Consider the following 27,110-nt stretch of genomic DNA (forward strand, 5'->3'; position numbering starts at 1 on the left):
GCAGCCCTTTCCCACCTGTGATTTGTGGGTAGTTATTTTCTGTTTTGTCTCTGTTACCTGACAGAACTGTTCGCTTTTGTTTTGTTACTTTGTTCGAGTGTTTTTTGCTAATAAAAATAATCATGAACACTTTTCACGCTGCGCTTTGGTCCACTCCTTCCGACGACAGGCGTAACATCAATAGAAAATCACATTTGCAACTGTTGGACTAATACTTACACCCTAGATCAGGTAGATGCAGACAAGATTGTGCAAGGAGTTATTGAATGTGTCAATGACTGTCACCTTGATTTACCAAAATTCTCTCGATCTGTGCACCTACGTTGTAAATTTTCATTCATAGGCTAGATTGTAGCACCATCATGATCAGTACAGGGAACATGTGAGTATCATGTAGTAGACTAAACCTATCAATGTTACATTGAACTGGGTTAATGGAATATGAAATACAGTCATCCAACATGCTGTAATAGAAATAAGGCCATTCCCATCTTAAATGGCACCGACTGCCACTGGTGTGTATGTGTCGAGGAAATGTCTGCGCTCGGAATAGATTTACTTGTTGGCATGGCTCACTATTGCATCATTATTTGATTTGATTTGATTTGCAGTGTAAGGTAAGGAAGTGAAGGGGCACTTTATATCCCCACTCCCCAACTCCCCCACCACCACACTCCCCCACCACGCTACTCCACAACCACTCCCCTATCCACCACTCCCCTATTCCTCCACTTCGCTACTCCCCCACTACCCTATTCTCCAACCACTCCCCTACTCCCCCACTCCCTTATTCCCCACCACTCCCCTATTCCCCCACTTCCCTACTCCCCCACTACCCTATTCCCCACCACTCCCCTATTCCCCCACTTCCCTACTCCCCCACAACCCTATTCCCCACCGCTCCCCTATTCCCCCACTTCCCTACTCCCCCACTACCCTATTCCCCACCACTCCCATATTCCCCCACTTCCATACTACCCTATTCCCCACCACTCCCCTATTCCCTCACTACCCTATTCCCCACAACTCCCCTATTCCCCCACTTCCCTACTCCCCCACTACCCTATTCCCCACCACTCCCCTATTCCCCCACTTCCATACTCCCCCACTACCCTATTCCCCACCACTCCCCTATTCCCCCACTCCCCTATTCCTCACCACTCCCCTATTCCCCCACTTCCCTACTCCCCCACTACCCTATTCCCCACCACTCCCCTATTCCTCCACTTCCATACTCCCCCACTACCCTATTCCCCGCCACTCCCCTATTCCTCCACTTCACTACCCCCCCACGACCCTATTCCCCACCACTCCCCTATTCCCCCACTTCCCTACTCCCCCACTACCCTATTCCCCACCACTCCCCTATTCCCCCACTACCCTATTCCCCACCACTCCCCTATTCCCCCACTTCCCTACTCCCCAACTACACTATTCCCCACCACTCCCCTATTCCCCACCACTCCCCTATTCCCCCACTACCCTATTCCCCACCACTCCCTATTCCCCACCACTCCCCTATTCCCCCACTACCCTATTCCCCACCACTCCCCTCTTCCCCCACTTCCCTACTCCCCCCACTACCCTATTCCCCACCACTCCCCTATTCCTCCACTTCCATACTCCCCCATTACCATATTCCCCACCACTCCCCTATTCCCCACTTCCCTACTCCCCCACTCCCTATCCCCCACTTCCATACTACCCTATTCCCCACCACTCCCCTATTCCTCCACTTCACTACCCCCCACTACCATATTCCCCACCACTCCCCTATTCCCCCACTTCCTAATCCCCCACTACCCTATTCCCCACCAATCCCCCCCCACTTCCCTACTCCCCCACTACGCTATTCCCAACCACTCCCTATTCCCCACCACTCCCCTATTCCCCCACTACCCTATTCCCCACCACTCCCCTCTTCCCCCACTTCCCTACTCCCCCACTACCCTATTCCCCACCACTCCCCTATTCCTCCACTTCCATACTCCCCCATTACCATATTCCCCACCACTCCCCTATTCCCCCACTTCCCTACTCCCCCCTCCCCTATCCCCCCACTTCCATACTACCCTATTCCCCACCACTCCCCTATTCCTCCACTTCACTACCCCCCACTACCCTATTCCCCACCACTCCCCTATCCCCCCACTTCCCTACTCCCCCACTACCCTATTCCCAACCACTCCCCTATCCCCCACTTCCATACTACCCTATTCCCCACCACTCCCCTATTCCTCCACTTCACTACCCCCCACTACCCTATTCCCCACCACTCCCCTATTCCCCCACTTTCCTACTCCCCCACTACCCTATTCCCCACCAATCCCTATCCCCCACTTCCCTACTCCCCCACTTCCCTACTCCCCCACTACCCTATTCCCCACCAATCCCCTATTCCCCCTCTACCCTATTCCCCACCACTCCCCTATTCCTCCACTTCCATACTCCCCAACTACCCTATTCCCCACCAATACCCTATTCCCCCTATACCCTATTCCCCACCACTCCCCTATTCCTCCACTTCCCTACTCCCCCACTACCCTATTCCCCACCAATCCCCTATCCCCCACTTCCCTACTCCCCCACTTCCCTACTCCCCCACTACCCTATTCCCCACCAATCCCCTATTCCCCCTCTACCCTATTCCCCACCACTCCCCTATTCCTCCACTTCCATACTCCCCAACTACCCTATTCCCCACCAATCCCCTATTCCCCCTCTACCCTATTCCCCACCACTCCCCTATTCCTCCACTTCCCTACTCCTCCACTAGCCTATTCCCCACCAATCCCCTATTCCTCCACTTCCATACTCCCCCACTACCCTATTCCCCACCACTCCTCTATTCCCCCACTTCCATACTCCCCCACTACCCTATTCCCCACCAATCCCCTATCCCCCCACTTCCCTACTCCCCCACTACCCTATTCCCCACCACTCCCCTATTCCCCCACTTCCCTACTCCCCCACTACCCTATTCCCCACCACTCTCCTATTCCTCCACTTCCATACTCCCCCACTACCCTATTCCCCCACTTCCCTACTCCCCCACTACCCTATTCCCCACCAATCCCCTATCCCCCCACTTCCCTACTCCCCCACTACCCTATTCCCCACCACTCCCCTATCCCCCCACTTCCATACTACCCTATTCCCCACCACCCCCCTATTCCTCCACTTCACTATCCCCCCACTACCCTATTCCCCACCGATCCCCTACTCCCCCACTACCCCATTCCCCACCACTCCCCTATTCATCCACTTCCATACTCCCCCACTACCCTATTCCCCACCACTCCCCTATTCCTCCACTTCACTACCCCCCCACTACCCTATTCCCCACCACTCCCCTATTCCCCCACTTCCCTACTCCCCAACTACCCTATTCCCCACCACTCCCCTATTCCTCCACTTCCATACTCCCCCACTACCCTATTCCCCACCACTCCCCTATTCCTCCACTTCACTACCCCCCCACTATCCTATTCCCCACCACTCCCCTATTCCCCCACTTCCCTACTCCCCAACTACCCTATTCCCCACCACTCCCCTATACCCCCACTTCCCTACTCCCCCACTACCCTATTCCCCACCACTCCCCTATTCCTCCACTTCCATACTCCCCCACTACCCTATTCCCCACCACTCCCCTACTCCCCCACTACCATATTCCCCACCACTCCCCGATTCCTCCACTTCCATACTCCCCCACTACCCTATTCCCCACCACTCCCCTATTCCCCCACTTCCCTACTCCCCCACTACCCTACTCCCCAACCACTCTCCTGCTCCACAACTCCCCTATTCCCCCACTTCCCTACTCTCCCACTACCCTATTCCCCACTTCCCTACCACACCCACCACCCTAACCCCCCACCACTCCCCTACTTCCACACTCCCCTACTCCCACAGTCAGCTACTCCACCACTCCCTTACTCTCCCAATCCTCTACTCCTCCACTACCCTATTCCCCCACCACTCCCATACTCCCCCACCACCCTACTTCACCACTTCCCATTTCCCTAATCCCCCACTCCCGTTCTCCCCCACCACTCCCCTACTTCCACACTCCCCTACTCCACCACTCCCCTACTTCCACACTCCCCTACTCCACCACTCTCTTACTCTCCCACTCCCCTACTCCGCCACTTCCCTAATTCCACACTCCCCTACTCCCCCACTACCCTATTCCCCCACCACTCCCCTACTTCCACACTACCCTATTCCCCCACCACTCCCCCACTCCCCCGCTCCCCCACCATCCTATTCCCCACCACCCTATTCCCCACTACCCTATTCCCCCACCACTCCCCTACTCCACCACTCCCCCACCACCCTATTCCCCCACCACTCCCCCACCACCCCTACTCCACCACTTCCCATTTCCCTAATCCCCCACTCCCATTCTCCCCCACCACTCCCCTACTTCCACACTACCCTACTCCACCACTCCCCCACTCCCTTTCTCCCCCATCTCCTACTCCTCCACTCCACCACTCCCATACTCCCACACCACCCTATTCCCCCACTCCCCTACTCCCCTACACGCCCACCATCCTATTCCCCCACTTTCCTACTCCGCCAACACCCTATTCCCCCACCACTCCCCTACTTCCCCACCACCCTATTCCCCTACTCCCCCATTCCCCCACTCATCCACCGCGCTACTCCCCCATTGCTCTACTCCCCATTCCCCTGCTTCTCCACCCGATGTTCCCCCACTCCCCTACTCACCACGGTACTCCCCCATCACCCACCAATTTCCCCCACTCCCACACCTTGCTACTCCCCCACCAACGTTCTCCCCCACCCCCCTACTCCCCCACCATCCTCACTGTTTTATTTATACCACATGGAGACCTGCCTCTCCTTACCACAGTCATTTTATTAACACTCAGTGATGTCACTCACCCTGCCTCTCCTTACCACAGTCCTTTTATTAACACTCAGTGATGTCACTCACCCTGCCTCTCCCTACATCAGTCCTTTTATTAACACTCAGTGATTTCACTCACCCTGCCTCTCCTTACCACAGTCCTTTTATTAACACTCAGTGATTTCACTCACCCTGCCTCTCCTTACCACAGTCCTTTTATTAACACTCAGTGATTTCACTCACCCTTCCTCTCCTTACCACAGTCCTTTTATTAACACTCAGTGATGTCACTCACCCTGCCTCTCCTTACCACAGTCATTTTATTAACACTCAGTGATTTCACTCACCCTGCCTCTCCTTACCACAGTCTTTTTATTAACACTCAGTGATGTCACTCACCCTGCCTCTTCTTGCCACAGTCCTTTTATTAACACTCAGTGATTTCACTCACCCTGCCTCTCCTTACCACAGTCCTTTTATTAACACTCAGTGATTTCACTCACCCTGCCTCTCCTTACCACAGTCCTTTTATTAACACTCAGTGATGTCACTCACCCTGCCTCTCCTTACCACAGTCCTTTTATTAACACTCAGTGATGTCACTCACCCTGCCTCTCCTTACCACAGTCCTTTTATTAACACTCAGTGATTTCACTCACCCTGCCTCTCCTTACCACAGTCCTTTTATTAACACTCAGTGATGTCACTCACCCTGCATGGCCTCAGGCCTGTAACTCCTTCAGATTAGAACAATGACACTTTCTTACTGTTATTTTTCCTTCCAGAGGTGCTGATTAGCAAAAAATATACCCGAAACAGACCGTGTAGCAAATGGTGAGTTATTGAATTGAGTGATTTGTGGGTGTCATGCTGTGGGGATGGTAACCCACCACAAAGGAACCACTGTGGTTGTGAGAAAGGCTTCTGGAGCACTCTATCCTCAGTTAAGTGTTTTCATGGAAAAACAGAGACTATTGTGATGTGAATGCATTCCAAATAGCACCATATTCCCTATAAAGTGCACTACTCTTAACAAGGGCCCATAGGGTTCCAGTCCAAACTAGTGCACTATATAAGGAATAGTGTACCATTTGTAGTGCAAGCAAGTATATAAAGCTGGTGGGTACAGTAATACAGTGTTGGTGTGTCTTTTTGACTCTGCCTGAGATACAGTCCCTCACTCTGTATGTGTCGGTTACTTTCTCTTGATTTACTCTTCTCTGGGTGGTCCATAGCCTGAACTAAAACCACATAGACATTAAGAGTAAACATGCTTAGATAAGAATGCCCTTTGTTGGCATATTTCTCCCTGTGATTTCAGTGATGTATGGGGCTGTTTAAGTTCATTGTTTGTTAACGTTGGAGCCGAAGGTCAATTCTTTCCTACGATGTTCTGAGAGTCTGACTCCTTGTATGCGGTAGAGGTTTGAAAGAGGCTGGACTCTACCAGCCAGCCAGCCAGCCAGCCAGGTCAGTGTGTCAGTGTATCTGTGAGGCTACGCCTGTCTACATTATTCATCTCTCCTCTTCAGTAGACTGCTCAGACAGCCTCTTCCAGGGGCTTGTGTCTGTATGTGGTGTGATTGTTTGTTCCTGTTCCACCATCCAACCCGACATCTTACAGGGATCCAGTGACACCATTTATTCAGCGAGGTCTATTAATGTGTAGCTCCAGGCCTGGATGGAAAGCATCCTGACAGTCTGAAGAGGGGCTCCTTCTCAAGGCTTAATGGTGCTTTAGTATCAAATAGGGTTCATCACACAGTCAGCCAGTCAGGCAGCCAGCCAGTCATTTACTCACTAACAAAGAGACTACACACACAATCAAGAGAACGCACAGACGTAAGTGCGAACACAGGCAATCCACGCATGCAATCTCCTGCCCCTTAGGTTAAGAGGAGATCCCTGGATCTCTTCAAACTGAAAATGATGCCAGGAAACACTAAATGGCCATGTACAGGAACCTAACATCCTCTCCTCTTATCTCCTCTTTTCTCCTCAACTCTTATCTCCTCCCCTCCTCTCCTGCCCTCTTATCTTCTTACCTTTCCTGTCCTCTCTTATCTCTTCCTCTTCTCTTCTCTTCTCTTCTCTTCTCTTCTCTTCTCTTCTCTTCTCTTCTCTTCTCTTCTCTTCTCTTCTCTTCTCTTCTCTTCTCTCCTCTCCTCTCCTCTCCTCTCCTCTCCTTTCCTCTCCTTTCCTCTCCTTTCCTCTCCTTTCCTCCACTCGTCTTCTTTTTTCTCGTCTCCTGTCCTCTTATCTCCTCCTCTTCTCTCCCCTCCTCTCCTCATATCTCCTCCTCTCCTCTGATCTCCTCATTCTCTCCTCTCCACTTAGCTACTCCCCTCCTATCCTCTCCTCTTATCTCCTTCTCTCCTCTCCTGTCCTCTTATATCATATCCTCTTATCTCCTCCTCTCCTGTCCTCTCCTTACCTCTTATCTCCTCTTATTATTTTGAACTTATAGCCGCAACCAACCTTGCTCTGCGTTTACATATAATGTCAGACTCCAGGTTCATCGGGGTATATTTCAAAACATCTGTCTCAACACTGCTTTGAAAATATGTATGTACCAGATGATGTTGTATCTACATCTCTCTTCTCATGGTCATCTGAGAGAGCGAGAGAGAGAGAGATTGGAAAAATAATAGTACAATTTGATTGGTGAAATATGTCATACTAAAGCATGGATAGATGTTAGTTGTTTAGTGTAAAGACATTTCTCCCATGTGAGACAGAGCAGAGAGAGACAGTGGAATCTTCCTAGAGCTCATGGAACCTAGGGGGCAGCCGAGTGTTCCAGGGGGAACCTCTCGGCACACGTTCCACTCCAGAGCTCTCCAAAAGCTCCTCTCACTCAAAGCTGAGAGTGATCTAGAAGTGCTTCCACTCAGTCCTCAATAGGAACCCAGCCCCCTCCACCCCCGCCCCCGCCCCCATGGCCTGGCCACTGCCCTGTTCACCCCGCCGCCAAAGGACAATGCCCTCGTTTCGAAAGGAAAGCAGGGAAAAAGTGGGGCTCGTTGTCACACAATTGCCGGTTTGCTGACAGAACTACCTCATAAATCAAATTGAGCATAATAGGCATTGTTCCCCGCAAGAGCTACTCTTCCCACTGAACTGATATCCCTCCTCCTCTTCTCTTCTATTCTACTCCCTCCCTTTCTGCTTCTTTGCCACTCTTCTCAGAGTTGAGTGGGTCAAGTCAGAGGGGATGTTTTTATTGAGGGGCCTTCTCTTCTTGTGGTGGATTTGTCAGGTCTTGTCTCTCTGTCCAACTCTACCCTCCTTTTACCTTCTCCATCCATCCAGCCATCTCAACCTCCGACAATTGATTCACAAGCGATTCCCTAGATCAGCATAATCTATCAGCATGCACATTCTACCTCAATCTGCCTTCCCATTCTACCTCTCCCTATCTCTCCCTATCTTCCTTATCCATTCCTATCCCTCCCATATCCCTCCTATACCCCTCCCTATCATTCACTATCTCTTCATATCCCTCCCTATCTCTTCATATCAAATCAAATCTAATTTTATTAGTCATATGTGCCGAAAACAACAGGTGTAGGTAGACCTTACAGTGAAATGCTTACTTACAAGCCCTTAACCAACAATGCAGTTTAAAAAATACAGACAAGAATAAGAGATAAAAGTAAGAAGTAATTTAAGAGCAGCAGGAAAACAACAATAGCGAGACTATTGACTATTGACTATTGTTTTGGCACTCCGGTACCGCTTGCAGTGGGTTAGCAGAGATAACCATCTATGTCTAGGGTGGCTGGAGTCTTTGACAATTTTTAGGGCCATCCTCTTACACTGCCTGGTATAGAGGTCCTGGATGGCAGGAAGCAAGGCACAATGACGTACTGGACCGTTCGCACTACCCTCTGCAGTTCCTTGCGGTCGGAGGCCGAGAAGGTGCCATACCATGCAGTGATGCAACCAATCAGGAGGCTCTTGATGGAGCAGCTGTAGAACCTTTTGAGGATCTGAGGACCCATGCAAAATCTTTTCAGTATCCTGAGAGGGAATAGGTTTTGTCGTGCAATTTTCATGACTGTCTTGGTGTGCTTGGACCATGTTAGTTTGTTGGTGATGTGGACACTAAGGAACTTGAAGCTCTCAACCTGCTTAACTGCAGCCCTGTCGATGAGAATGGGGGCGTGCTCGGTTCTTTTTTTCTTGTAGTCCACAATCTTCTCCTTTGTCTTGGTCACGTTGAGGGAGAGGTTGTTATCATGGCACCACATGGTCAGGTCTCTGTCCTCCTCCCAATAGGCTGTCTCGTCGTTGTCGGTGATCAGGCCTACCACTGTTTTTTCATCTGAAAATGTAAATAGATGCTGTTGGAGTTGTGCCTGGCCGTGCAGTCATGGGTGAACAGGGAGTACAGGAGGGGATTGAGCAAGCACCCCCGAGCGGCCCCTGTGTTGAGCGTCAGCGTGGCGCATGTGTTGTTTCCTACCCTTACCACCTTGGGGCAGCCCGTCAGGAAGTCCAGGATCCAGTTGCAGAGGGAGGTGTTTAGTCTCAGGGTCCTTAGCTTATTGATGAGCTTTGAGGGTGTTGGTGTTTATGGTGTTGAACGCTGAGCTGTAGTCAATTTGAATAACATTCTCACATAGTGTTCCTTTTGTCCAGGTGAGAAAGGGCAGTGTGGAGTGAAATAGAGATTGTATCATCTCTGGATCTGTTGGGGCAGTATGCAAATTGGAGTGGGTCTATGACCAGCCTTTCAAAGCACCTCATGGCTTCAGACGTGAGTGCTACGGGTTGGTAGTCATTTAGGCAGGTTACCTTACTGTTCTTGGGCACAGGCACTATGGTGGTCTTCTTAAAACATGTTGGTATTACAGACTCGGACAGGGAGAGATTGAAAATGTCAGTGAAAACACTTGCCAGTTGGTCAGCGCATGGTTGCAGTACACGTCCTGGTAATCCGTCTGGCCCTGCGGCCTTGTGAATGTTGACCTGTTTAAAGGTCTTACTCACATCGGCTGCGGAGAGCGTGATCACACAGTCTTCCGGAACAGCTGGTGCTCTCATGCATGTGTCAGTGTTGTTTGCCTCGAAGCGAGCATAGAAGTAGTTTAGCTCATCTGCTAGGCTCATGTCACTGCGCAGTTCTCGGCTGTGTGTGACTTTTGTAGTCTGTAATGGTTTGCAAGCCCTGCCACATCCGATGAGCATCAGAACCTGTGTAGTACAATTCAATCTTAGTCCTGTATTAACGCTTTGCCTGTTTCATGGTTTGTCAGAGGGCATAGCGGGATTTCTAATAAGCTTCTGGGTTAGAGTCCCTCTCCTTGAAAGCCACAGCTCTAGCCTTTAGCTCAGTGCTGATGCTGCCTGTAACCCATGGCTTCTGGTTGCGGTATGTACGTACGGTCACTGTGGAGACGACGTCATCGATGCACTTATTGATGAAGCCAATGACTGAAGTGGTGTACTCCTCAATGCCATCAGAGGATTCCTGTAACATATTCCAGTCTGTGCTAGCAAAACAGTCCTGTAGCTTAGCATCTGCTTCATCTGACCACTTTTTTATTGATCTAGTCACTGGTGCTTCCTGATACATGTTTTGCTTGTAAGCAGGAATCAGGAGAATCTCTCCCTATCCCTCCCATTGCCCTCCCTATCCTTCCCATGTCCCTCCCATATCCCTCCCTATCCATATCCCTTCCTATCCTTCCCTATCTCTTCCTTATCCCTCCCTATCCCTATCTATCTCTTCCTATCCCTATCCCTTCCTATCCCATTTTCATGAGAATGAGAGCTGTTGTTCTGAGTTGTTTTGGTTCTAGGCACTTCATGCAGCATATTAGCACTACATAAGACAAAAAGGTTGCCGGCTGTATCACCATCATTTCTACAGAGAATTAGTGACTAATGCTTTGTATTTGAAGGCTGACTTTGGTTTATATTCCTTGAAGACATTCTAGAAGGCTGTATAAACACTTTAAGTGGGATCAACGCTCTTGAAGAAACAGTGGAATGGAGTGTGTGTGCGTGCGTGCGCGTGTGCGTATGTGTAAGGGCTCACCTGTGTGTGTGTGTGTGTATATATACAGTGCCTTGCGAAAGTATTCGGCCACCTTGAACTTTGCGACCTTTTGCCACATTTCAGGCTTCAAACATAAAGATATAAAACTGTATTTTTTTGTGAAGAATCAACAACAAGTGGGACACAATCATGAAGTGGAACAACATTTATTGGATATTTAAAACTTTTTTAACAAATCAAAAATGGAAAAATTGGGCGTGCAAAATTATTCAGCCCCCTTCAGTTAATACTTTGATAAAAGATACAAGGGTTATTCACAGAATTAAAGATAGACTTCTCCTTAACCTTTTTAGGATAGGGGGCAGCATTTTCACTTTTGGATAAATAGCGTGCCCAGAGTGAACTGCCTCCTACTCTGACCCAGATGCTCATATATGCATATTATTATTAGTATTGGATAGAAAACACCCTGACATTTCTAAAACTGTTTGAATGATGTCTGTGAGTATAAAATAACTCATATGGCAGGCATGATAAAAATCCAACCAGGATGTGGGACATCTGAGGTCTGTAGCTTTTCAAAGCTTGCCCTTCCCGAATACACATTGAGATATGGATAAAGTTGCACTTCCTACGGCTTCCACTAGATGTCAACCGTCTTTAGAAACTTGAATGAGGATTCTACTATAAAGGAGAGGCTCACGAGACCTCTTTGAGTCAGTGGTCTGGCAGATTGTCTTGGTCTCATGACGCGCACTCTCGACAGAGTTAGCTCTCGTTCCAGTGCTTTTCCGAAGACAAAGGAATTCTTCGGTTGGAACATTATGGATGTTTTATGTTAAAAACATCCTAAAGATTGATTCCATACATTGTTTGACATGTTTATAAAGGTCTGTAACATAACTTTTCGAGTTTTTGTCTGGATGAAGTGCCTGTGCCTGGGCTGAACACGCTAACAACAAGTGGCTATTTGGACATAAATGATGGAAATGTATGGAACAAATCAGTCATTTATTATCGAACTGGGATTCCTGGGAGTGCCTTCTGATGAAGATCATCAAAGGTAAGTGAATATTTATGGTGTTGTTTCTAACTTTGTAGACTCCAAAATGGCGGATATTCCTCTGGCTGTTTTGGGTTCTGAGCTCCGTTCTCAGATTATGGTTTTTCCGTAAAGTTTTTTGAAATCTGACACAGCGATTGCAATCAATAAAAGTGAAATAAAAAAAAACTAAAATGAATACTCAGGCGACAATAGGCTAACAGGAACCCTTATCTCTGTGAGTGTAGTCCCCCTACAGCCTGCCTGCATGGGTTATATGAATTCAATTCGAAGGGCTCCAATGGCATGGGAAACGTGTTTACATTGCCAATGCAAATGAAAAAGACAAAAACAAAACAATGACAAAAACCAACAACAACCAGACATGAACAGTCAATAGGGGGGAGGGGGGAATAAATAAACAGGTAATTCTGGGTTGTATTTCCATTGGTGTTTCTTCTTGTAGCACTGCACACTGCTGCACTTGATCGATGTTCAAACAAGATAATATCATGCTTCTAGTGTGCATTTATGCTTATGTGTCCTGCAGGGTTGTATCAAAGCTGTGTGTCCTGCAGGGTTGTATCAAGGCTGTGTGTCCTGCAGGGTTGGATCAAGGCTGTGTGTCCTGCAGGGTTGGATCAAAGCTGTGTGTCCTGCAGGGTTGTATCAAGGCTGTGTGTCCTGCAGGGTTGTATCAAAGCTGTGTGTGTGTGTGTGTGTGTGTGTGTGTGTGTGTGTGTGTGTGTGTGTGTGTGTGTGTGTGTGTGTGTGTGTGTGTGTGTGTGTGTGTGTGTGTGTGTGTGTGTGTGTGTGTGTGTGTGTGTGTGTGTGTGTGTGTGTGTGTGTGTGTGTGTGTGTGTGTGTGTGTGTGTGTTAATGAGCATGTATAAGCATAAGTACTAGTTCCTGTAATCTCCGGTTTATAGCAGGACCACCTCACCTCCAGCTAGCGGTATCAGAAACACATGTGATCACGTGTAGAAATCAGAGAAATACAGGGTTTTCTGCCAGAGGCTCCAGGGGTTCTCCAACAGTGATGGAAATGGGATCCATGTCCCGGTGTCCATCAAAGCCCCTCTTATTGCCTCACCATAATCCACTCTCTATGATTGGCTACCATTTCTGAAACATGAAACCATAGTGTAGAGCACATTCACTTTTCATTCAAAATGTGTTGTTCATATAGGTTTTCCTTTATAGATTTTACATGTCTGTCTCACTCCCCCTATCATAGCCACCCTGGCTGGCCCGGGCCCTGTTAGAAACATTGGCTGGTCTGAAACAAGTCAAATCTCCTTTCAGACAGCTCCAGGGCTTGTTGTTGAAGCAGCACTCCACCATGGGCATGCCATAGAGGGCTCTAGCTGAGTCAGTGAAAGGCAGATTAAGCTTTGCTGCCTAAATGGTTAATGGTTTGAAGAGGCAGTGTGGATTTAGACTTAGCCCAGCCTGAGACTGGGCACTTCTCTGTTTGCTATTGCCCAGGTAAGAAGTGACCTTCTCTGACTGACTGGCTCATTGATTGTAGAACACTGCTCTCCATCTGGTTGATGACTATATGCTTAACTGACTTGCCTAGTAAAATAAAAAAATATTTTCTTTTAACCCTGTCCTCCTTCTCCTCAGAGAGCTGATGCCCAAGACCCTGGAGGGCCAGATCACCATGGAGAAGACCCCCAGTTACTTTGTGACCAGAGAAGCCCCGGCCCGGATCTCCGCCATGTCCCGGGACACCAAGCTGATCGTGGTGGTGAGGGATCCCATTACCAGGGCTATCTCTGACTACACACAGACACTGTCCAAGAACCCAGACATTCCCACCTTCGAGAGCTTGACCTTCAAAAACAGGACTACGGGGCTCATCGACACGTCCTGGAGCGCCATCCAGATCGGCATCTATGCCAAGCACCTGGACAACTGGCTACAGTACTTCCCCATGGGCCAGATTCTGTTCGTGAGCGGGGAACGTCTGATCAGCGACCCGGCCGGGGAGCTGGGCAGGGTGCAGGACTTCCTGGGACTCAAGAGGATCATCACAGACAAACACTTCTACTTCAACCAGACCAAGGGCTTCCCCTGCCTCAAGAAGGCTGAGGGCAGCAGCAAGCCACACTGCCTGGGCAAAACCAAAGGGCGGACCCACCCCAACATCCACCCAGAGGTGGTGCAGAGGCTACGGGACTTCTACAGGCCTTTCAACATGAAGTTCTACCAGATGACAGGACATAACTTTGGTTGGGATTGATGGATGTGAATTTGGGAGAACACATTGTTTATTTTATTTTCTGTCATTCAGCTCAAGAACAGAATCTGTGTGTGTGTGTGTGTAAGATGTACAGAAATCTATTTTATAATAATTTATTTTTTATTTCTAAGCAATTAATTCACTAAGCTGCCTAACCATATATGTACATGCATAATATCTGGCCCACACTTTGTTTTATATTTTTTACATTCCACCCTTAATGTTTTTTTTTCTTTACTCTTCACTTAATGGTCCCTCATGTCAACTCAGTAGAGTTAAAATGGTCCCTAATGTCAACAGTATAGTTTAAGTAAGAATAGAGGGATATTGATAAAGGCCCCGTTTTATGGGTATAGAGTGTTGACAGAACAGTAATACAAATCAAATCAAATCAAATGTATTTATATAGCCCTTCGTACATCAGCTGATATCTCAAAGTGCTGTACAGAAACCCAGCCTAAAACCCCAAACAGCAAGCAATGCAGGTGTAGAAGCACGGTGGCTAGGAAAAACTCCCTAGAAAGGCCAAAACCTTGGAAGAAACCTAGAGAGGAACCAGGCTATGTGGGGTGGCCAGTCCTCTTCTGGCTGTGCCGGGTGGAGATTATAACAGAACATGGCCAAGATGTTCAAATGTTCATAAATGACCAGCATGGTCGAATAATAACAAGGCAGAACAGTTGAAACTGGAGCAGCAGTACAGTCAGGTGGACCGGGGACAGCAAGGAGTCATCATGTCAGGTAGTCCTGGGGCACGGTCCTAGGGCTCAGGTCCTCCGAGAGAGAGAAAGAAAGAGAGAATTAGAGAGAGCATATGTGGGGTGGCCCGTCCTCTTCTGGCTGTGCCGGGTGGAGATTATAACATAAAATGGCCAAGATGTTCAAATGTTCATAAATGACCAGCATGGTCGAATAATAACAAGGCAGAACAGTTGAAACTGGAGCAGCAGTACAGTCAGGTGGACCGGGGACAGCAAGGAGTCATCATGTCAGGTAGTCCTGGGGCACGGTCCTAGGGCTCAGGTCCTCCGAGAGAGAGAAAGAAAGAGAGAATTAGAGAGAGCATATGTGGGGTGGCCCGTCCTCTTCTGGCTGTGCCGGGTGGAGATTATAACATAAAATGGCCAAGATGTTCAAATGTTCATAAATGACCAGCATGGTAGAATAATAGTAAGGCAGAACAGTTGAAACTGGAGCAGCAGCATGGCCAGATGGACTGGGGACAGCAAGGAGTCATCATGTCAGGTAGTCCTGGGGCGTGGTCCTAGGGCTCATACTCCATTCATGTGCATTCTGATTTAAACATTCATTTTCAATAGACATCATCAAACCCTTCCCCAATAGCCATCATCAAACCCTTCCTCAATAACCATCATCAGACTCTTCCTCAATAGCCATCATCAGATCCATCCTCAACAGCCATCATCAGACTCTTCCTCAATAGCCATCATCAGACCCTTCCTCAATAGTCATCATCAAACCCTTCCTCAATAGCCATCATCAGACTCTTCCTCAATAGTCATCATCAAACCCTTCCTCAATAGCCATCATCAAACCCTTCCTCAATAGCCATCATCAAACCTGTCCTCAACAGCCATCATCAGACTCTTCCTCAATAGCCATCATCAGACCCTTCCTCAATAGTCATCATCAAACCCTTCCTCAATAGCCATCATCAGACCCATCCTCAATAGCATCATCAAACCCTTCCTCAATAGCCATCATCAAACCTGTCCTCAACAGCCATCATCAGACTCTTCCTCAATAGCCATCATCAGACCCTTCCTCAATAGTCATCATCAAACCCTTCCTCAATAACCATCATCAGACCCATCCTCAATAGCCTTCCTCAATAGCCATCATCAGACCCATCCTCAATAGCCTTCCTCAATAGCCATCATCAGACTCTTCCTCAATAGCCATCATCAGACCCTTCCTCAATAGCCATCATCAAACCCTTCTTCAATAGCCATCATCAGACCCTCACCCCCACATTACTCCTATCGGTTTCTGTTCCATCCATTCAAACACTGTGTTTCATTGAAATTAGGTCCTTTCAGTTATTACCGGTTACCCCCATCCACAACCCATTATCCTACCGTCCCATTGGCCTAACCAGCTGATCTCCTGCCCTGTCATTGGCCCAACCAGCTAATCTCATGTCCCTTTCACTTAATAACAGGTGGATCAATAGGCCTAACTGCTGCTCATTGTGTCAGCCATGCTTAATGCGTGACCTTCCTCTTCTAGTGCTCCTATAGCCTGTTCTAATGAATGGCCCATCCACCAAAGGTCTAAATCCTATTTCTGACTGCATCACATTGATATGGCTCCATGTTGACATGATACTAATGGAATAACTTTACTGAGGCCCATTGATTCAGGTCTCCTCTCCACTATACTCTTGCTCCCATTACAAGACACTGTTGGCTCAGAGCCAGGGTTCAAAGGTCATACACAATCAAATTTGCTCTGAGGGACATTCGATTTGTTGAAGAGACCGAGAGGGGAGGACACACTGGATCAGGGGAGGACTGTAGTATAGTCCTTGAATGCATCCCATATGGCACACTACCCTATATAGTGCACTACTTTAGACCAGAGCCTTGTGAACCCTGGTCAAATGTAGTGAAATATAAAGGGAATAGGGTGGCATTTGGGACACCCATTGTCTTCATGGTGCAGTGAGAATGCTTGGCATGAGTTGAGGTAGGATGTCTGATACAGATGATATGAAAACTTTCTTCATATGAGAAACAAGTCTAGTTATGCTGGCCCATACTCTCACAGGTAGGGGCTACTTCAAAGCCATCCTATCCTCTTTGGATTGTAAAACTGCTGAATATGCAACCTATTCCCTACAGTGTACTACTTGTGACCAGGGCCCATAGTGAATAGGAGACCATTTGGGTTGTAAGCCTAAAACGGCTGCGTGTGGAGGGACCCAGAGTGAATATGCACATCCTTTCCCCTACATACTACACATTAAATTCCCTCCAATCAAATGCAAAGTTGAAAGTGTCTGTCACTGACTATTGGCAATTTAAAAGTATATCAAAAAAAGAAGTGACAGTATGGTACTTTTTTCAAGTTTTAAGAAAATGTTGCGCCTCTAAACTACCCAGTCTAATTCAAATACCCAACCTCCATCTCATTTCAACAGTGTGGAACCAGTTATGAAGGTAGATTTAAAAAAAATCTCAAACCAGTGGATGGTATTAGTGGAAATGAGGGGTTGTCCCAGCATTTTACTGGTCCCTTATTCACATAGTGGCTTTTACCACCAAGGAATTTACACCTGTTTTCAATGATCATGCCTATATGGACAATGCCTCAACCTCCCCTTCTCTCCTTATAGTGCAATGTTGGTTGAAAACATTTAAAATGGCCTTTGTATAGAGCAGGAAATTCTGAATCTGAGTAATGTCAATCTTTCTCCCTGTAACGGTTGGAGTAAAGAAGACTGGGGCAGTTGCCCTCTGTTACATTTACAGTCCCACTAATGCATTGGAATTATGGTGTTATTCATGTTACTAAGAGAGTAGGTGTGCATCCTAAATGGCACTCTATTCCTTATTTAGTGCACTACTTTTGACCAAGGCCTACAGGGCTCTGGTCAAAAGTAGTGCACTTTATAGGAAATAGGATCGGCCCGAAAGGAAACGCGATCTCAAAAGCTTGCACTCATGGTCACGATCCACGCTGCTGTATCCGTTCTGGTTGAGTTTTATTCAACCCTTTTAGAGATCTACAAAATATAATGCTATGGTTGTTTGTCTTTCCCACCCCGTCTGCATATAATGTGGTTCATATTTAGAGGTATAGCAAATTCGGTATGTTTAAAAATGAAAAGGAACACGGACATCAAGTATTTTGTGGTATCTTGTACATCAAAGGAATTTTACACAGTGAAAGAGCAAAATGGAAGAAATGTTTTTAAATAATGAAATGCTGAACATTCAAACTATTTCTTTGTATGAAGAAATAAAGTATATATTTTACCAAAAATGTGTCGAACTTTATAAGATCATCTTTTGTATGTAAAAATGAAAAGAATATGAAATTGTCAATGTCAGAATATGAAATGTAGAATATGGAATCTTTGCACATCAAAAGAATATAATAAAGTAATGATCTGCCGTTCTCTCCACATGACATGCACAAAGTGCTAGTTTAGCTGTCTAGCAATTCCAATAAGTAAGCTAGTAAATCGCTGTTTACACATTTAGTTACTCTCAGACAGTAAATAGTTGTTCCTAGTGCACTCAGACAGTAAATAGTTGTTCCTAGTGCACTCAGACAGTAAATAGTTCATCCTAGTGCACTCAGACAGTAAATAGTTGTTCCTAGTGCACTCAGACAGTAAATAGTTGTTCCTAGTGCACTCAGACAGTAAATAGTTCATCCTAGTGCACTCAGACAGTAAATAGTTGTTTCTAGTGCACTCAGACAGTAAATAGTTCATCCTAGTGCACTCAGACAGTAAATTGTTGTTCCTAGTGCACTCAGACCGTTAATCAAATCAAAATCCAATGAAATCAAATTGTATTTGTCACCTACACAAATTAGCCCCAACAAATTAGCTGGGCTAGACAATCTGGACCCTCTCTTTCTAAAATTAAAATCAAAATCAAATCAAATGTTATTTGTCACATACACATGGTTAGCAGATGTTAATGTGAGTGTAGCGAAATGCTTGTTCTTCTAGTTCCGGAAATGCAGTAATATCCAACGAGTAATCTAAGCTAACGATTTCACAACAATTACCTTATACACACAAGTGTAAAGGAATGAATATGTACATAAAACATATAGGAATGAGTGATGGTATAGAACAGCATAGGCAAGATGTAGTAGATGGTATAGAGTACAGTATATGCATATGAGATGAATAATGTAGGGTATGTAAACAAAATGCAGTAGATGGTATAGAGTACAGTATATACATATGAGATGAATAATGTAGGGTATGTAAACAAAATGCAGTAGATGGTATAGAGTACAGTACATACATATGAGATGAGTAAAGTAGGGTATGTAAACAAGATGCAGTGGATGGTATAGAGTACAGTACATACATAAGAGATGAATAATGTAGGGTATGTAAACAAGATGCAGTAGATGGTATAGAGTACAGTACATACATATGAGATGAGTAATGTAGGGTATGTAAACAAGATGCAGTGGATGGTATAGAGTACAGTACATACATATGAGATGAATAATGTAGGGTATGTAAACAAGATGCAGTAGATGGTATAGCGTACAGTATATACATATGAGATGAGTAATGTAGGGTATGTAAACATTATATGAAGTGGCATTGTTTAAAGTGGCTAGAGATACATTACATCAAGATGGCAAGATGCAGTAGATGGTATAGAGTACAGCATATACATATGAGATGAGTAATGTAGGGTATGTAAACAAGATGCAGTAGATGGTATAGCGTACAGTATATACATATGAGATGAGTAATGTAGGGTATGTAAACATTATATGAAGTGGCATTTTTTTAAAGTGGCTAGTGATACATTACATCAAGATGGCAAGATACAGTAGATGGTATAGTGTACAGTATATACATATGAGATGAGTAATGAAGGGTATGGAAACATTATATGAAGTGGCATTAACGTGGCTAGTGATACATTTATTACATACATTTTCCAGTGGCTGGAGTTTAGTCAGTATGTTGGCAGCAGCCACTCAATGTTAGTGATGGCTGTTTAACAGTCTGATGGCCTTGAGATAGAAGCTGTTTTTCAGTCTCTCGGTCCCTGCTTTGATGCACCTGTACTGACCTCGCCTTCTGGACGATAGCAGGGTGAACAGGCAGTGGCTCGGGTGGTTGTTGTCCTTGATGATCTTTTTGGCTCTCCTGTGACATCGGGTGGTGTAGGTGTCCTGGAGGGCAGGTAGTTTGCCCCCGGTGATGTGTTGTGCAGACCTCACTACCCTCTGGAGAGCCTTACGGTTATGGGCGGAGCAGTTGCCGTACTAGGCGGTGATACAGCCCGACAGGATGCTCCTGATTCTGCATCTGTAAAAGTTTGTGAGTGTTTTTGGTGACAAGCTGAATTTCTTCAGCCTCCTGAGATTGAAGAGGAGCTGCTGCGCCTTCTTCACCACGCTGTCTGTGTTGGTGGACCATTTCAGTTTGTCCGTGATGTGCACACCAAGGAACTTAAAACTTTCTACCCTCTCCACTACTGTCCCGTCGATGTGGATAGGGGGGTGATCCCTCTGCTGTTTCCTGAAGTCCAGGATCATCTCCTTTGTTTTGTTGACGTTGAGTGTGAGGTTATTTTCCTGACACCACACTCCGAGGGCCCTCAACTCCTCCCTGTAGACCCACTTGTCGTTGTTGGTAATCAAGCCTACCACTGCACTTGTTCTTTGTGCACACAGACAGTAAATAGTTGTTCTTAGTCCACACAGACAGTACATACTTGTTCTTATTGCACTAAGACAGTAAATAGTTGTTCCTAGTGCACTCAGACAGTAAATAGTTGTTCCTAGTGCACTAAGACAGTAAATAGTTGTTCCTAGTGCACTCAGACAGTAAATAGTTGTTCCTAGTGCAGTAAGACAGTAAATAGTTGTTCCTAGTGCACTCAGACAGTAAATAGTTGTTCCTAGTGCACTCAGACAGTAAATAGTTGTTCCTAGTGCACTCAGACAGTAAATAGTTGTTCCTAGTGCACTCAGACAGTAAATAGTTGTTCCTAGTGCACTCAGACAGTAAATAGTTGTTCCTAGTGCACTCAGACAGTAAATAGTTGTTCCTAGTGCACTCAGACAGTAAATAGTTGTTCCTAGTGCACTAAGACAGTAAATAGTTGTTCCTAGTGCACTCAGACAGTAAATAGTTGTTCCTAGTGCAGTAAGACAGTAAATAGTTGTTCCTAGTGCACTCAGACAGTAAATAGTTGTTCCTAGTGCACTCAGACAGTAAATAGTTGTTCCTAGTGCACTCAGACAGTAAATAGTTGTTCCTAGTGCACTGAGACAGTAAATAGTTGTTCCTAGTGCACTCAGACAGTAAATAGTTGTTCCTAGTGCACTCAGACAGTAAATAGTTGTTCCTAGTGCACTAAGACAGTAAATAGTTGTTCCTAGTGCACTCAGACAGTAAATAGTTGTTCCTAGTGCAGTAAGACAGTAAATAGTTGTTCCTAGTGCACTCAGACAGTAAATAGTTGTTCCTAGTGCACTCAGACAGTAAATAGTTGTTCCTAGTGCACTCAGCCAGTAAATAGTTGTTCCTAGTGCACTCAGACAATAAATAGTTGTTCCTAGTGCACTCAGACAGTAAATAGTTGTTCCTAGTGCACTCAGACAGTAAATAGTTGTTCCTAGTGCACTCAGACAGTAAATAGTTGTTCCTAGTGCACTCGGACAGTAAATAGTTGTTCCTAGTGCACTCAGACAGTAAATAGTTGTTCCTAGTGCACTCAGACAGTAAATAGTTGTTCCTAGTGCACTCAGACAGTAAATAGTTGTTCCTAGTGCACTCAGACAGTAAATAGTTGTTCCTAGTGCACTCAGACAGTAAATAGTTGTTCCTAGTGCACTCAGACAGTAAATAGTTGTTCCTAGTGCACTCAGACAGTAAATAGTTGTTCCTAGTGCACTCAGACAGTAAATTGTTGTTCCTAGTGCACTCAGACAGTAAATAGTTGTTCCTAGTGCACTCAGACAGTAAATAGTTGTTCCTAGTGCACTCAGACAGTAAATAGTTGTTCCTAGTGCACTCAGACAGTAAATAGTTGTTCCTAGTGCACTCAGACAGTAAATAGTTGTTCCTAGTGCACTCAGACAGTAAATTAGTTGTTCCTTTTAAAAAATATTTTATTTCACCTTTATTTAACCAGGTAGGCTAGTTGAGAACACCTTTATTTAACCAGGTAGGCTAGTTGAGAACACCTTTATTTAACTAGGTAGGCTAGTTGAGAACAGGTAGGCTAGTTGAGAACACCTTTATTTAACCAGGTAGGCTAGTTGAGAACAAGTTCTCATTTGCAACTGCGACCTGGCCAAGATAAAGCATAGCAGTGTGAACAGACAACACAGAGTTACACATGGATTAAACAATTAACAAGTCAATAACACAGTAGAAAAAAAGGGGAGTCTATATACATTGTGTGCAAAAGGCATGAGGAGGTAGGCAAATAATTACAATTTTTCAGATTAACACTGGAGTGATAAATGATCAGATGGTCATGTACAGGTAGAGATATTGGTGTGCAAAAGAGCAGAAAAGTAAATAAATAAAATAGTATGGGGATGAGGTAGGTGAAAATGGGTGGGCTATTTACCAATAGACTACGTACAGCTGCAGCGGTCGGTTAGCTGCTCAGATAGCTGATGTTTGAAGTTGGTGAGGGAGATAAAAGTCTCCAACTTCAGCGATTTTTGCAAATCGTTCCAGTCACAGGCAGCAGAGTACTGGAACGAAAGGCGGCCAAATGAGGTGTTGGCTTTAGGGATGATCAGTGAGATACACCTGCTGGAGCGCGTGCTACGGATGGGTGTTGCCATCGTGACCAGTGAACTGAGATAAGGCGGAGCTTTACCTAGCATGGACTTGTAGATGACCTGGAGCCAGTGGGTCTGGCGACGTATATGTAGTGAGGGCTAGCCGACTAGAGCATACAAGTCGCAGTGGTGGGTGGTTTAAGGTGCTTTAGTGATAAAGCGGATGGCACTGTGATAAACTGCATCCAGTTTGCTGAGTAGAGTGTTGGAAGCAATTTTGTAGATGACATCGCCGAAGTCGAGGATCGGTAGGATAGTCAGTTTTACTAGGGTAAGTTTGGCGGTGTGGGAGGTTTGGGCTTAGTGTAGGTCTGATGCCCCCCTCGCACATACCCTGGTACCCTCTGTTGAAAGAGATACACCGTTTCCTAGTACCTAGTGTGGGCTAATAAGATGCACCTCTGGCTGTTTATTTTTGGGGCTGTTTACTTATGGGGCTGTTTTCGTGTGTGTGTGTGTGTGTGTGTGTGTGTGTGTGTGTGTGTGTGTGTGTGTGTGTGTGTGTGTGTGTGTGTGTGTGTGTGTGTGTGTGTGTGTGTGTGTGTGTGTGTGTGTGTGTGTGTGTGTGTGTGTGTGTGTGTGTGTGTGTGTGTGTGTGTGTGTGTCCGTGTGTGTCCGCTACAAGACCATGGTGCTCGCCTACGGAGCTGTGAGGGGAACGGCACCTCAGTACCTCCAGGCTCTGATCAGGCCCTACACCCAAACAAGGGCACTGCGTTCATCCACCTCTGGCCTGCTCGCCTCCCTACCACTGAGGAAGTACAGTTCCCGCTCAGCCCAGTCAAAACTGTTCGCTGCTGGCCCCCAATGGTGGAACAAACTCCCTCACGACGCCAGGACAGCGGAGTCAATCACCACCTTCCGGAGACACCTGAAACCCCACCTCTTCAAGGAATACCTAGGATAGGGTAAGTAAGGGTAAGTAATCCTTCTCACCCCCCTTCTCACCCCCAACAAGATTTAGATGCAAGTGGCTGTTCCACTGGTTGTCATAAGGTGTATGCACCAATTTGTAAGTCGCTCTGGATAAGAGCGTCTGCTAAATGACTTAAATGTAAATGTAATGTAAATGTGTGTGTGTGTGTGTGTGTGCGTGTGTGTGTGTGTGTGTGCCAGAGAGAGAGAGAGAGAGAGAATGGAACACCTCCATGTCTCAACAGGGCCCCATTCACCATGTCAGAGGTGCCGTGTTTACCTCGCTGTGTTCTGACGGGGATGCTGACATGCTGGAACTAGGTTCCAAACCAGGGGTGTTCTATACGCTCCGTAACATTTCCACATGAAATATGTCAAACAAACATGAAAAATAGCATGCAGTAGTACTGTACACACGACATACACACTTCTTTTTGTTTCATAGTATAGTTTATTTTTTATTTTATTATTTTAGTCCCCTGATTTCTCAATTTTCAGTATGTTTGCCAATCGGTTGTGCTGCCAGACTTATTTGCCATACCTTTTGCATCAGCCCATACCATTTTTCAATTCCTCATCAATCTAATGGGATTTAACAGTTTTTACAGCCATTTTCTTAATGAGTTCATGCTTTTTAGTAACTGCAAAAAGCAATTTCATAAATGTGTCAAGTGCAGCGTTTGGTTTCCCCTCATTACACACCACAGACCAGCAAATATTATTTACATAATAATCACTACAAAATGTATTGTTTGACCTCTTCTAAACGATAGGCCCAGGCTTTGGAACTTTGGTTTTTCATAGATATGGCTACTAAATTGTGATCAATGGATTTGGATACTGCTTTAAAGCACATTTCTAAAGCATTAGTAAAGTTGTGATTAATGCATGTTGATGATTTCTTTCCTGTGCTGTTTGTAACTACCCTGGTAGGTTGACTGATAACCTGAACCAGGTTGCAGGACCTAGTTAAAGTTTGAAGCTTTCTGTTGAGTGGGAAGGGTGATGAAAGAAATTCAATATTTCAGTCATCCAGAAAATACACCTCTCTGTTGATATCACATACAATATCAAGCATTTCACACGTTATCCAGATACTGACTGTTAGCACTTGGTGGTCTATAGCAGCTTCCCACAAGAATGGGCTTTAGGTGAGGCAGATGAACCTGTAGCCATATTACTTCAACAATATTTAACATGAGATCTTCTCTAAGCATTACAGGAATGTAGTTCTGAATATAAACAGCAACACCGCCCCCATTGGCAGTTCTGTATTTTCTGTGGATGTTATAAGTGGTGGCTGGAGTGGAGCCGATATGGCTTTGTCTGTCTGTTGGCATGCACCCAGTTTCCTCCAGCTGAATCACAGACCTATGTATTATTAAACTACTGGTTAATAACCTGAGAAACGTGTTGCTCACAGGTGACAGAAAGACAGACAGAGAGAGGAAGAATATGGGACATGCACTGGGCCTTGGAAATGGGTTTGGGCGCATCCAGCAAGGCACCTTGTTCCCTATATTCCCTATAGAGTCCCTTTATAGAGTCACATGTGGACGCTGGACAAATTAGTGGACTATATAAGGAATATGGTGCAATTTCAGCGTTGGCCGGGGACTGTCAGATTTCATCAGAGTACGTTGCCGGGTCATCATCGTCATCATAGAGGAAACAGTTTGACTGGTCTAATCAATGTTGGAGCTGGAGCAGAGGAAAGGCAGTGTGGGTAGTTGCAGTGTTCCCAGGGCGGCTGATGGCTACGGTGGGTTAGGCTGATAGGCTGCTGCTGTTGTGAGGTTTGGAGGTTTAGATCATGAGAGCCCAGCTAGACACTTGTCAGCCAGATAGACACACAAAGCCAAACCCCCATCCTCTCTCTCCCTCTCTTTCTTTGCTGTCTTCTTTGCCCTTTTTTCTCATTCCCCTCTCAATCCCCCTCCTCCCCTTTCCCAATCCCCTCAATCCCTCCCTCCCTGTCCCCCTCCCTCAATCCCCCTCCCCCAGCCTTGTCTCTAGAGCGGGTTGCTATATGAGGTGTGTTTGATCTTATTAACTTCAAGCTGCAAAGCAATTGCACAATATCCAAACAGTCTTGTCACAATGGTTGGAACACAGCCATGGGGCTGCAGGGGGGGGCATCAATCATTTAGGCCACTGGCCCCGCTATCCTTTTAAAACCCAACATGGAGCCACTATCCATACGAATGGCTGTAAGGAGCAAGCAAGGCAATCCCACCTCAACTGTCTTGGTCATTGGAATGAATGGACCAAGGCGCAGCGTACTTAGAGTTCCACATGTTTAATAAATATGCAACTCACCAAAAACAATACAGAAGAACACTAAAAGTGACATTCTGGGCTGCTCACAGGCAGCTTCACAAAAACAAGATCCCACACAAAACAGGTGGACAAAGGCTGCCTTAATATGATCCCCAATCAGAGACAACGATAGACAGCTGCCTCTGATTGGGAACCATACCAGGCCAACATAGAAATGCAAAAACTAGAGTCCCCACCCTAGTCACACCCTGACCTAACCAAAATAGAGAATAAAAAGGATCTCTAAGGTCAGGGCGTGACAGTACCCCAAGGTGCGGACTCTAGCCTCGGTGGCGGCTCCGGTTTGGGACGTAGACCCCGCTCTGCTCGCGGATCCCTCCTCTTCCGTGGAACCGGACCGTGGATCGTCGCCAGAGGAACCGGACTGTGGATCGTCACGGGAGGAACCGGACCGTGGATCGTCTCTGGGTACTCATTTTCTTCTGAACAAGTGATCGCGCATTATGCATTTGGATTACTGGGCTAAACACGTGAACACAAAGGAGGTATTTGGACATAAATGATGGACTATATCGAACAAAACAAACATTTATTGTGGAACTGTGATTCCTGGGAGTGCATTCCGATCAAGATCATCAAAGGTAAGTGAATATTTATAACGCTATTTCTGACTTTTCTGACACCGCTCCTTCTTTCGAAAATGGCTGTATGGTTTTCTGTGACTAGGTTCTGACCTAACATAATTGTTTGGTGTGCTTTCACTGTAAAGATTATTTAAATTCTGACACTGTGGATGGATTTACAAGAAGTTTATCTTTAAAATGGTGTCAAATACTTGTATGTTTGAGGAATTTTAATTATGTGATTTGTGTTGTTTTGAATTTGGCGCCATGCAATTTCACTGGCTGTTGGTGAGGTGGGACGCTACCGTCCCACATATCCCAGAGAAGTTTGGTGGCCTTGATGGTATGAAGGCCAGATTTTGAATTTAGCCATGACACTGGGGTCAACAACCCTACTCTTACGATAAGTGCCATGGGATCCTTTAGTGACCACAGAGAGTCACTGTGTCAATAGTCACTTTGTTAACAATGCATAAAGAAAAACTATGTGGACATATAGCCTAAGTAAGTGTTTTAGTAAGGAGTATCCCTGTGGCCCAGGTGTTGGGTCTGGTAAGCGTTGTTGTATTGGGGAT

At 46.1% G+C, this 27,110-nt stretch overlaps 1 protein-coding gene across 1 annotated transcript in view; it reads left to right on the forward strand.

The window, feature by feature from the left end:
• LOC118372853 (heparan sulfate glucosamine 3-O-sulfotransferase 3B1-like) overlaps window positions 1-15,692 on the forward strand; it is a 43,211-nt gene extending 27,519 nt beyond the window's left edge. Inside the window, exon 2 of the mRNA XM_035758867.2 lies at window positions 13,558-15,692. Coding sequence (XP_035614760.1) covers window positions 13,558-14,176 — 619 coding nt within the window. The 3' untranslated portion in view covers window positions 14,177-15,692. The remainder of the gene's footprint in view (window positions 1-13,557) is intronic.
• The last annotated feature ends 11,418 nt before the right edge of the window (window positions 15,693-27,110 follow it).

Source organism: Oncorhynchus keta, chromosome 2 (assembly GCF_023373465.1).
Source record: "Oncorhynchus keta strain PuntledgeMale-10-30-2019 chromosome 2, Oket_V2, whole genome shotgun sequence".
In the NCBI taxonomy this organism is placed as follows: Eukaryota; Metazoa; Chordata; class Actinopteri; order Salmoniformes; family Salmonidae; genus Oncorhynchus; species Oncorhynchus keta.